This window comes from Elephas maximus, chromosome 20 (genome assembly GCF_024166365.1).
Source record: "Elephas maximus indicus isolate mEleMax1 chromosome 20, mEleMax1 primary haplotype, whole genome shotgun sequence".
Classification (NCBI taxonomy): Eukaryota; Metazoa; Chordata; class Mammalia; order Proboscidea; family Elephantidae; genus Elephas; species Elephas maximus.
The window spans coordinates 49,832,460-49,844,561 of record NC_064838.1 but is presented as its reverse complement, the minus strand read 5'-3'; the positions used below and the strand labels follow the sequence as shown (position 1 = coordinate 49,844,561).

The window sequence follows — 12,102 nt, the reverse complement described above, 5'->3', positions numbered from 1 at the left end:
ACTGCAGTTTAATTTGTATTTCTTTGACTACTAGTGAGGGAAACATTTTATAGTATGCTTTATTGGTCATCTGCATATCTTTCGTGAATTTCCTCTGGCATTAGCTCCGGATTAATTATTCACCTGGTGTTTCAGAGCACACAACTAAGGCCCCTGCTGTCCCAGGTGGTGGCACACCCAGCCCAGAGGCTAGCTTCTTACAAATGGGAAAGAGACCTTCTCAGAATTGAAACCACAAACCTAAGGTACCAGTGATAGAAGAAACATCCAGAATTCTTTTAGAAAACCAGAAAGATTACTGATCCATACAAACTTTTGCTGTTTATGTTAGAGGAAATTTAACCAGAATCAGAGAGTTAAAAGGCTGCTCAGATATGCTCAAGTTCCTAAATATACGAGGCCACTGAGGTCCTAAAGGGGTTAGGTATCTTGTCCAAAGCCACACTGCTAGTTAGTGGCACAACGGAGCATGGAAGAGAGTCTTTGGGCTCCCAGCCCAGAGCTACTCCTTGAGACAATGGCCAAGGAGCTGAAAAACGTAAAACTCAAGTGCAATAGCTATGCCTCTTAAATCCTCCATGAGGTGACAACGCTAATCAAAAGGAATGCAGAAACTGACTTATAAAATTCTGATTTATACACATTTCAGAAACACAGCTACTAAATAAAGAGAAACAGGCATATGGTTGACAGGTTTCAATTTTTCCTCCCCGGCCAGCTTGATGAAGTTGTTTGGAGGCTCTAGGAAATTCTAACAAGAGAATTCTGAATTATTCATCAAAAAAAGTGAGTGATTTTCATTTCATTTCATTGGTGGGTGACTGGTTTTCTAAAACACATCTGAAAAAGGTAATATTCACGGATAGTTTCAGAAGCTGTGGTTGCCCTGATGTGATTCAACAGTGCTAAGGAGCAAAAATGAAATGACTTCCCTCACTTTCTTCAAAAAGGTCAGGCTTATGAGACCAGAAGAATGGGATGGTGTCCAACTCCCATCACTGAACATTTTGATCAAAAAGTCTATAGAAGAATCCTGGTCAAAAGGGGAAAAAATTCAGAACGGAAATTCTACATTCTCATGGAATCCAGACTTTCTAGAGACACTGAGGCTGGATGAACTTCAAAACTGTTGCCTGAGATAATCCTTAAATCTTAAGCCAAAAATATTCCCTGAAATCTTTAAAGCAAACAATAGGTTAGCTTATTTAGTAAAGAACGTTTGCCTTGGACATCATACTCTTTTGAAGAACTATCTATATGGAATCAAACTGACAACACAGCGACTGAAAAAGGTTAGACAGGAAGCTTGAGGGCAGTGACTTTACGTTAACAGAGGAGGAACCGTTCATAAAAGCAGGGCAAGGACGGATGCGTAGCTGGAAGGATGTGATCAGTGTCACTGAATTATACGGGTAGGAATTGATGGTTTGGTGCATGTTTTGCTGCTTATACTTTAAACAACAATTTTTTAAAAAAGGCTTTTTGAGTACTCGAATTAATTTTTTTTTTTAGGGGGGAAGGAGCATGGAATAGAATCTTACCACCTTGAAAATAATTTAAAAAACAAAAGAATTTCATAGCTGTATCTCAATTTAAAGGAACCCTGTTGGTGCAGTGGTTCCAGTGCTTGGCCGCTAACTGCAGTGTTGGTTGTCTGAACTCACCAGTGGTTCTGGGAAGAAAGATGTGGCAGTCTGCGTCTGCAAAAATTACAGCCTTAGAAACCCTATGGGACAGCCCTACTCCATTCTTTAGGGTCGCTATGATTTGGAAACAACTTAAAGACAACATGTTGTTTATATCAATTTACCTCACAGAACTGTCCCTTAGAGTTGGTGAGCAAATATGAGTACCAGGAAGCATTATAAATTAGAAATTCATCGAGGAAGAAACAAAACCATACCCCGAACTATATTTTAAAATTACATACCAATACTAAAAACATTTTTGTCCTTGAATACAGTTTTAAACCATTGTAGAGAAGTCATAAAAGTGGCCAGACACCGCCCTATAACTTAGAATAATTGACCATTGAACAATTGATTGATTCATTCATTACTTCCACAAATATTTATTCGGAAGCTGGCAGGCATGTGCCCTTCTGTTAAGGCACCAGAAATCAGTCACATGTGGCGTCTGTTTCTGGACCTACATGAGAAGGAAACATTTCTTATATTGTATTTGAGCTTTAAACTTAACCCGTATCCAATTCTCCCTCTCCAAGGAGGACATTTCCTAGGAAGAACACAGGCTTTTATCTGTTTCCATCAAAGGGTTAAACTTAACTTCTTTAACCAAATATTCACTGAGAATGTACCATGTCCAGGGGACTGTGATAGCAGCACAGTTTCCACCTTCCAGGGTAACCTTTACTGACTGAGGTAGAGAAGTTCCCACAGATAGGAAACACGAGGCAGAACTGGTAAGTCCTACAACCCAAGGTGTACACATTCTAACTAGTCTATTTAACAAGATTAACGCTGTCGATGTGTTTCACGTCCCGACGCCGATCAGTTTAGTTTCACATGTGAAGGTTTCGGTGTCGAATGAGAAGAAAACTACTTTAAGCATTTAATTATATCCTGAGTTAGCTTTCTGCACAGTAGACTTCTCTTAATCTCTGTGTGCACGCGCAGAGAAGGGGGACAGGGCTGAGGGCTGGGTGTGGGGAGGGAGGTTTCCACGTGGTTCATTTTCAGGAAACTGTGTTTCAGCCTATATTACAGAAAACTCAAAAACCCAAAACCAGTGCTGTCGAGTCAATTCCGACTCATAGCTACCCTACAGGACAGAGTAGATCTGCCTCATAGTTTCCAAGGAGCACCTGGTGGATTCAAACTGCCGACCTTTTGGTCAGCAGCCGTAGCTCTTAACCACTACACCACCAGGGTTTCCTACAGAGGTTTACAGAAGAATATATTTTTCAATATCTATTAAAATCTAAAAAACACACATCTTTCGACCCAGCATCTCTAGTGTCAGGACTTGACCCTACAGGTATGCTCCCGAATATCTGCTGGGGACTGTAGTAAGAGTCACTTGACGTGTGTGTGTGTGTGTGCGCGCATGTGATAGCAACTGGAAAAAATAGGTGACTACTTAAATGATGGCATGCATATCCATATAATGGAATACTATGTATAAGGTAAAAATTGATGTGAAAAAATATATTATTAAATCAAAAAGGCAAAAGACATATGTATAATTTGACTGCTTTTCTGTAACATTAAAAAATGAGTGTATGAATCGGAACACCTATATGGAGATATGCATAATATTTTTCTGAAAGAAATCAAAAGGAACTGTTAACAGGTTGAAGGATTAAGGGTGAGGTGCAGGGAGAGAGATTTCGGTGTTCACCTTCTGAGCGTTTAAAAATTTATTGCATATGTTACTTTTGTTTTACTTTATTTTTTATTGTCAACATGGGTTATCTGGAGAGGGAGATAATCAGCCAATTTTTCCTCTTCTCTGTAATTAGAAGCATCCTAAATGATGTCGTATTTTTTAAAAAAACAAGAAAACAAAAAAACTCAAGACTTATGCTCCTGGCAGTATGGCAGACAAGAGAGCCTGGATGATTGTCCTAATGAAAAACAACTACAAAGCCATAGAAGATTAAAAAAAAAAAAAACCTCATTGTTTTCAAGGCATTAGTAAGCTGGCAAAAACAACACTAAGGAAAATAGTTCCTGAAGCCAGCTTCCACCCTGAAGGTACTTTAGGAACCCTAGTGATCATGAACTATTGAGCATGGCACAGAAGATGGGTATAAGGCTCAGGGCCCAACCAAGGTTGGGAATCTAAGAGAAGACCCTCCAATAAGGCTGGGACCTTTAGCGCAAAGGTGAACTAGTCAGAAGAAAAAAGCAAAAAAAATTTGTCTGTTTTACTCAGACTGATGCGTGGAGGGAAAGAAAAATCCCTGTCCTGAGACTCTGTAGCCCTAGATTGACGCTTGTATGGATTTGGGACTGAATCCATATTATTTGTATGGTCCTAAAAACCCCAAGCAGAGAATTTAATTTAAGGTGGTCTTGGGTTGATAGCATCTCCAGGCAACAGGGAGAAGTTAATGCAAACATCTCTAGCAGAGTCCTCAAAGAGTTCCCATAAATAAAGTTTCAAGGAATATAAGCTCTTAGTCAAAAATCACACACACTGACACATACACACACACAAAACAAAGAAACTAGGTGCCATAAGTGAGAGGCAGTACCAAAATAAATGATGGAATCAGGCTCATAATGACCTCAGATACAGAATTATCAGTTAATATAAAACAGTTACATTTAAAATATTTTAGGAAATAAAGAATGGTTTAATATATTTTAGGAAATTAAAAAAAATATGAAAAAGAAGCGACTATAAAAACAATCAAGTAGATTAAAAAAATAAAACAGAACGTCTAGAGGTCAAGAATAATTGAAATAAAAAAGGATGGGTTAAACAGCAAATTAGAGCCAGCTAGAGAGACCATTAGCGACTGGAAGATAGATAAAAAGAAACTGTCCAAAATGCAGCATGAGGAGACAAAGAGATAGAAAATGTGAAAGGGCAATTAAGAGACATGAACACAGAATGAGATGCAAAAGAAGAAAATAGGGAGAATGGGAGTAAAGAGACAATATTTGAAGAGACAGTAGCAAACACAAATAAAGATGCAATAAAGATAGAAAATAAAAAGATATAGAAAACATTATGCCAGCAGATTTGAAAACTTAGAGAATAACAGATGCATTCCTGGAAGAAAATCACCAACGCTGACCCAGGAAGAAATCGAAAACTTGAATAGTCAACCATTTAACAAATCGAAACAGTAAATACGAATCTTCTCACAAAAGAAATAGCCAGCCCAGATAGCTTTACAGGTAAGTATTACCAAGTATCCAAGAAATAAATAATTCCAATCTTATACAAATGCTCCAGAGAATAGAAAAAAAAGGAGAATACTCCATAATACATTCTAGAAAGCTAACGTAACCCTGACAGAAATATAAGAATAGCATAAGAAAGGAAAATTACAAGCTATCTCACTCATGAATATAGAAATCAAAATCTAATATAAAATATTAGTTAAATGGATCCAGCAATGCACAAAAAAATATCATATCTCATGACCAAGTAGGGTATATTCCAGGATTAACATTGGATCAACATTAAAAATTCTATTAAGGGAATTTACCACATTAATTATTAAAGGAGAAAAACTGTATCACTGATTCAGGGGATGAAAGAAAATGTATGATGAGATTCCATATCTCTTTATGATAAAAACTCTTAGCAAACTATTAGCAAGCTTTCTAGATATGAAATCAATATACTAAAATCAATTGTTATTACTAAATGATAGCAGCAACAGCAAAAAAAAAAAAAAAAGTAACTAAAACAGAGAAACCATTTGTAATAGCAACACAAATGTGTAATCCCACTGCAGAGAAAATGGAACTTAAGTGAAGGATATTTTAAAAACCTAAATAAGTCAAAAGATACAGGATGCTCGTAGACAGGAAGACTCATTATTGTAAAAAGTTCACGCCTCCCCCAGGCCGATCTACAGAGTCAGTGTAATTCTAATTAATCTCCCAATAGATATTTTTTTAATATCATGATTTCATGTTTATTATTGAAGAGAAATAGCAGACACACAAAATTTGTCTGTGTTCTCACAAACACATATATCGGTGAATGGTTCAGTACACACTTTTGTGGAATTTGACATACTGATCCTGAAATTTATACGGAAGAACAAAGGTCCAATCACAGACAAGATACTCCTGAAGGCTGGGGCGGGGGGGGGGGGGAACAAAACAGAGGAGGAGGACTTCCCTAATTGGACATCAAGCCTTGTAAAGTTAAAATAAGAAAGGCAGTAAAGAATTAGCACAGCAAAAAAACAAAGAGACCAATGGACAAAATAAAGATGTAGGATACATTTCATGGAAAAAAGCACATTTTCCCGAGTATAATGGGGAATAGATAACAGGCTGACAGGAAAAAAAGAACAAACAAACTGTCAATGGCTTTACAATGTGATTCCTGCCCTGATTTTAATTGGTGATATACTTTTATCAGTGATATACGGAGGCAGGGTTCAGCCAGACTTAGATAGAGCTTACCTAGAGGCGAAGACATAATAAGCATGACCTCACCTGAGAAGCTATAAAAAGCCATTAACATTATGAACCATTTTTCTCTGTCTCACAAGTAAAAATCTCAATTACTGAATATCAGTTAGGCCAACAAAGAGTGGAAGGCTAGATTCTATGGGAGGATACAACACCACATGCGACAACTAACTAAGCAACATAAACGTACCTCAAATGGCCAAGGCTGACAATGACCTCTGAGTTTACTCAAAAAATAAAATTCTTCTGCTACCTGTACACGATGATACATCTTGCTTCAGAAGCACTGATACCTATTTCAAGATGCTATTCATGGAACTGAATTCTTTTGCAAAACAGTGTAAGTGCTCACCTGTGCTTGACCATCTTTTGATCGTGGCAAAAATGGCTAAAGAATCTTGCATAGAACAAGTGCATGACAGCATGCTCTTTTCCTCCAATGTACAAATCCACAGGCATCCAGAAATCTGCTGAGGCCGTGCTAAAGGGGCTGGAAGAAAGAGAAACGGCCGTTTAAAAAAAATCCTGCTTTGTCGCAACTGCATAAATTAGACAGACCTGCTAATTTGCATATGCCTGAAATAAATCATGTCAGGGAAGAACACGGATTTTCTTTTCAAAATATAATAAGAGAAGAGCTTACAGAATAAAGGAAAAAACAGATTAGTGTTAATTTATGAAATTTATAAAAACTGTTAATGTGAGATATTACTGACGTATTTTAACAGCTGCAATTTTCATAGAAAATGAAGGCAAGAGGGAAGCATACAGCAAAAAAAAAAGTATCTCAGTACAATGTATATTTGAGGATCTAGATTAATTTTAATTTTTATTATGAGATTTTGGAGTTCTCACCAATAGAGGGCAATGTAGCCTTTACAATGGAGACGAACACGCAGGCACTGAATGTTCATCTTAAAACAGATATTCAAACGTACTTTAAAAGCGGCCTTAAAATACAGTCAGCAAGATCCTGTCCGTGGCCTACTGGACACGATGAAGTATATTAAGGGTAAACTGCCATAAAACAGCCCAACAACTCTCTCTCACCTCATATATACACTTTAGCCAATGGAGATCCTAAAAGAAAGGCTGCCTAGTGTTCTCCAGTCCTAAGGGTCACTGGGGAGGAAAGGAAACTCCACTTCCTTCTATTTTCCAGCTGGGTTCCTCTCAGGTCTGTGAGTGTGTGAGACAGTGTGTGTGTGGGGGGGGAGTGTGTGTTGTGTGTGTTAGAGCGTGCACATACGTGTGTATGAGAGCATGTGTGTGAGAGGGTATGTTTGTGGGGACAGCGCTGGTTAGGACGGACGTCTCCATTCCCGAGGTAACGCCCTCACTTTATGCTATCCAATCAGTAGATAAACCTCGGCCATTTCAAACATTTGTGGATTCTCTCCCTACAACTCCAGCATTTCTTCCCCAGCATGGACTTGTCTGACTCCAGCTCTAAGGCTGGAACCAAGAGCCTATCTCTCAGCAAGGCCGTAGGCCTGGCTGACCACCACACATTCGTACCCTGGCTCAGCCAGGTTTTCTCTCCTCCTGTCACAATGCCAGATTTCCAGTGAAATAAAAATTTTTTGTTTGTGAAAAATAATTCCTCAAAGGAATTCAACTGCTAACGCAGGTGACAGAAAAGAAACGGAAGTCAAGGATGATACTCATCCAGGAAACAAGTTGGGGATAAATTAAGGAGTGAAGTTATAGCTCAGCTCTGTGATCTACCCAGGACACCGCCCAGTTAGAGCACCAGCCAGCGCTGAAGCTGCCAACGTGCAAGGACTGCCATTTTACGGGGAAGCGATGTGCTCCATGGCATTCACGTGCTGGGAACTGCAAAGGCCTCAGGATGTCTCTCTCACCAGTCAAGGGTCCCATCAGGTCAGTCAGCCTCTCATTTGCCAGAAGCTTTCCTTTGAAGCAATGTGAGAAGGTAAGGAGCCTGACTCCCCAAGTGTTCTACGCCAGCTAGACACTAAAGTATACTAAAAGGAATGTACCAACAGCCCCTTCTAGAAAGAAGACTTGGGAGAGGAGCCCTTCTGCAGATTAGACGGGGCACCCTGCTGTCCCCTTCTGTCTTTGTGGGGTACTGTCTACTCTAGATGGCCTCCACCCCAATTATGGGATCTTTTTTTTTTTATAATACCGCAGGGCAGGATTCTGGCAGGTGGAGGGTAGGATATATACAATATATATACATATTAAATATGTGTGTTTGTGCATGTGTGGAGAGAGAGAGCCCTGATGGTGCAGTAGTTGAGAGCTACAGCTGCTAACCAAAAGGTCAGCAGTTCGAATCCACCAGCTGCTCCTTGGAAACCCTAAGGGGCAGTTCTACTCTGTTCTATAGGGTCACTGAGTCAGAATCGAATCAATGGCAATGGGTTTGGTTTAATAATATATTTCCATTTTACTGGGATTATTTTTACAACCAATGAAGAATAAGGGGGGCATTTTTACGCATGGACTACAGGGTTTCAGAGTAATATTTCTACCGTGAACATGGGCAGCCTGGCGAGGTCCTTTTAAGCACTGTGTTTTGTGCTTTTCCTGTGCTTTGGAGCAGTGTTCTTTTGTTCTCATTCTCCACTTACATACCTATTGTTCTCTTTCCCTAAATTCTTTTTTTTTGGCCAAAGAAACACATGCACATGGGTAAAATGAAAACAGTGCTAAGGGGCTTATAATGAAAAATAGTGGTCTCCAGCCCTGTTCCTTCCCTGTCCCCCAGTCCTGTCTCTTAGACACAACCACTTTTAACTCTTTTACTTGTTTCTCCTGGTAATTATTAAATAATATGTTTATACTCTTTATTGATGTATCAATTCTGGGAATTATCTATTGACTACACGTGGTTAAGAGATTATACTTCTTAGCTCTCTCTGTCTCCTACCCTCCCTGTATAGCTACATCATTATTTTTAGTTAAATAAATAATATTATTACATCTTTATGACCACATAAATGCGGTTCATTGCAGAGCCAACAAGGGCATTAGAACATCATTTCCTTCCTTTTTCTGTTTTTTATTTTACTTACACTTGGGATTTACTTGGCTGTGAATAATCTTAACAGTCTGCTATGCTCCCTTCAAGAGATCTGTTTCAAAGAGCACTACTGACAGCTTCTGGCTGCTGTTTCTGGCTCTGCTGCGGGGCCATTCCAGCCCGTGAACTCCTGGATGCTCCAACATGGACTGAGCACCAGAGTTTGGTGTGGGGACTACAGCAGAGCCCTTCTGCCCAACTTGGGACTCTCTAGCAGACAAGCCGTGCTTGGGGACTCCCATGGGGCTGGCTGAGACCTCCTCAGAGCTGCATTGCCACCTGACACTCTTCTTACCCATCCTCCTTCGTTCCTCTTCTTCTTTCACAGGTGCTGGACCTACATCATGGCCTGAGGGCTCTCCCCACCTACTCCTGCTCAACGAAACCAACCAACCAGTTGTCATTGAGTCTATCCTGACTCACGGCAACTGCACATGTATCAGTGTAGAACTGTGTTCCCTAGGGTTTTCAATGGCTGCTCTTTAGGAAGGAGATCACCAGCCCTTTCTTCTGAGGTGCCTCTGGGTGGACTCCAACCTCCAACCTTTCAGTTGTAGCCTGAGCACATTAACCACCTGCACCAACCAGAAACTCCTTGTCACTCTGCCTTTTATCCTTCACAGGCACTTCTCCCAATAAGCCTCTTATATATCTAATTCCATCTTGGTGTCTGCTTCTTGGAGGACTCAAACGGACACGTGCTGACGGGACTAGGCCAGGGGTTTTACCTCTGAGTATTGTGAGGGTCAGTGTATCTGAAGTAGTACCAAGCCGAATCAACAAAGGTATCCATGGTGTCCGTCTCTCTCCTGGCTGCTCCCTTGCACCTAAGAAATAAATGAGGTCCGTTGGTTGTTTTCTTTTTAAGCTTTAATGCAATTTTCCACTAGCTTTTGAGAAAGCCATGAAAATGAGGATGAATTTTAAATGTCAGAAGGATAATGTCATATCATGAACAGACAATCCGGTGAAAGCTCTCTTTTTATATTGTGCAGAACAAGATGTTTTAAAGAAATTTACAAAATAAAAATTTTAATCTTTGACAATTACAAGGCTTCACCTCTGCTTCTCCCAATTTAACCTGATAGAAAATCTAACCTAAAAGGACAAGATTATCTCTTTTGCACATTAACCTCTATTTCAGGCCTGTCAGACTGCCTTCAGCCAACGCCTATTTTATGATGCTTATGCAGCAAATCAATTTTCGAAGAGAAGTTGAAAACCCAATGTACTGAGATGTGCTGAAAAATGAACTTGGGTTTTCTCTCCCACTGCTCTAGAGAGGGGCATGCACGAGGCCACCTTAGAGAAGAGGATCACCCTGAAGGCCCTGAGGGCAGTGGCATGCTGGAGCCAGCTTATACCAGCTTACCAGAATCAACTGTTAGCATCTCTTCCCAACACTGCAATAAAAAAATAAGTGGTATCAAATTGGTAGCCTGAAATTAGCCCTGGTGGGAGTATTTACACCACTGAAATTGACAAATCAGTGTTCTCCTCCCCACTCACGGAGGAGAGCTGGTTACTAAACATTTACCAACCCACCACTGCCTAAAGGCAGCTTCCCTTCAGGAGGGTGGAGATAGCCTTACAGTTCAAGGAAGAAGATTAAGTGAGATCCTTAGGGCATGAAGGGCTGAAAAGAAGAAGCAATCCTCATTCTAGGAATGGAGATGCCTGGGGAAGAACCAGATCCCACAGGGACCTAAGCGCTGAACCTTCTGAAGCACCTTCTTAGGATGGCAGGTCTGTAGGGCTATAAGAACTGGACCTGGGTGTCCAGAGCCACAACTCCTAGGAACCCAAGAGAGGGTGCCCTTGAAACAGGCTGCTCAGCCATATCTTGAACAGTACCTGAGCCAATTTTTTTTTCCTTCTTCTGTCTTCTTTCTCTCCTTTCCCTCCCCTAGCCCATCCCTGCCTCCAAGTAAGATCCTGATGTTAGCGCCCCAAATGGTTAAGTGTTAACCAATGTTTCCTCTAAGACTGTGGAAAACAAGTGATATTGATCTAAGCCTGTCAAATAAGAGGAAGGATGGCGCCAGCTACCCCCTGAGCTGATGGGATAATGGCAGGAAAAGATCAACATGTTTTGAGATATGACCACCAAAACTAAACAGAAGAAAGAGAGCACACATTCCACAAGTCCCTGAAACTTATGGCCCCTCTTCCCTTAAAAACCCGGACCTATCGGTAGTCTGGTGAGACAGACGACTTTAGGATGAGATCATTCCCCTCTGTCTCCGTATACCGGTATATCTAATAAAGCTCTTGTTTTTTTTTACCCACCTCATCCCTGTCTCAAGAATTGGCTATTTGCGGCAGGCGGCTCTAACTCGCGAAATTGCGGTAACACCCTTAGCTAAGGCTAGCACAAGGAGGGGGCTGGCTCCCTTGAAGACTCCTCAAGGCCTAGATGAGCAGTGGACCAGCATCTTGTGTCTGATGGGTAGAGCTCGCGAGTATTAGGGATCCTCTGTGGCTGTGGGAAGCCACAGCAGGAGTGGACAGTTCAGACTCGAGGCTCTTCCTTCTGAGGCACGGAGCAGGTCCAGCCTCCTCTCCTAACACCTCACTTTTGGCAATGTAAGTTCTTAGAAAACTGGGGAAGCAGGCAGGAGGAGCCCCAAAGAGAACTGCTGAACTTCCCACTACTTTAGCATGTGTGGGCATGAGTTCATTTGTAACTTAAACATAACATAAGGGGTTGCATTAATAGCTGGGAAGCAGTTCATACTGGCTTTCAAAACAATAGCAAAGAAACAGCCACTTTGGCTCCGCCTGCCCATTTAACGCAAGTGGCTGGGAAGAGAGTGCAGAAGCCCCAGATTTCTCTGGGGCCCCCAGAAGCCCCTTGTCTTTTACTTAAGGGACCTCACACTGGGAGCAGTGATGGTCCCTGGGAGTAGGCGCCTGTGGAGA

General features: G+C 41.0%; 1 protein-coding gene across 2 annotated transcripts in view; it reads right to left on the bottom strand.

Annotated features, from left to right (window-relative positions):
- Positions 1-12,102, bottom strand: part of LARS2 (leucyl-tRNA synthetase 2, mitochondrial) — a 195,036-nt gene that overhangs the window by 49,863 nt on the left and 133,071 nt on the right. For both annotated transcript variants that reach the window (XM_049862438.1, XM_049862439.1), the window contains exons 13-14: positions 9,909-10,007; positions 6,481-6,618 (exon numbers count right to left, since the gene is read on the bottom strand). In XM_049862438.1, the coding sequence (XP_049718395.1) occupies positions 6,481-6,618; positions 9,909-10,007 (237 nt within the window). The remainder of the gene's footprint in view (positions 1-6,480; positions 6,619-9,908; positions 10,008-12,102) is intronic.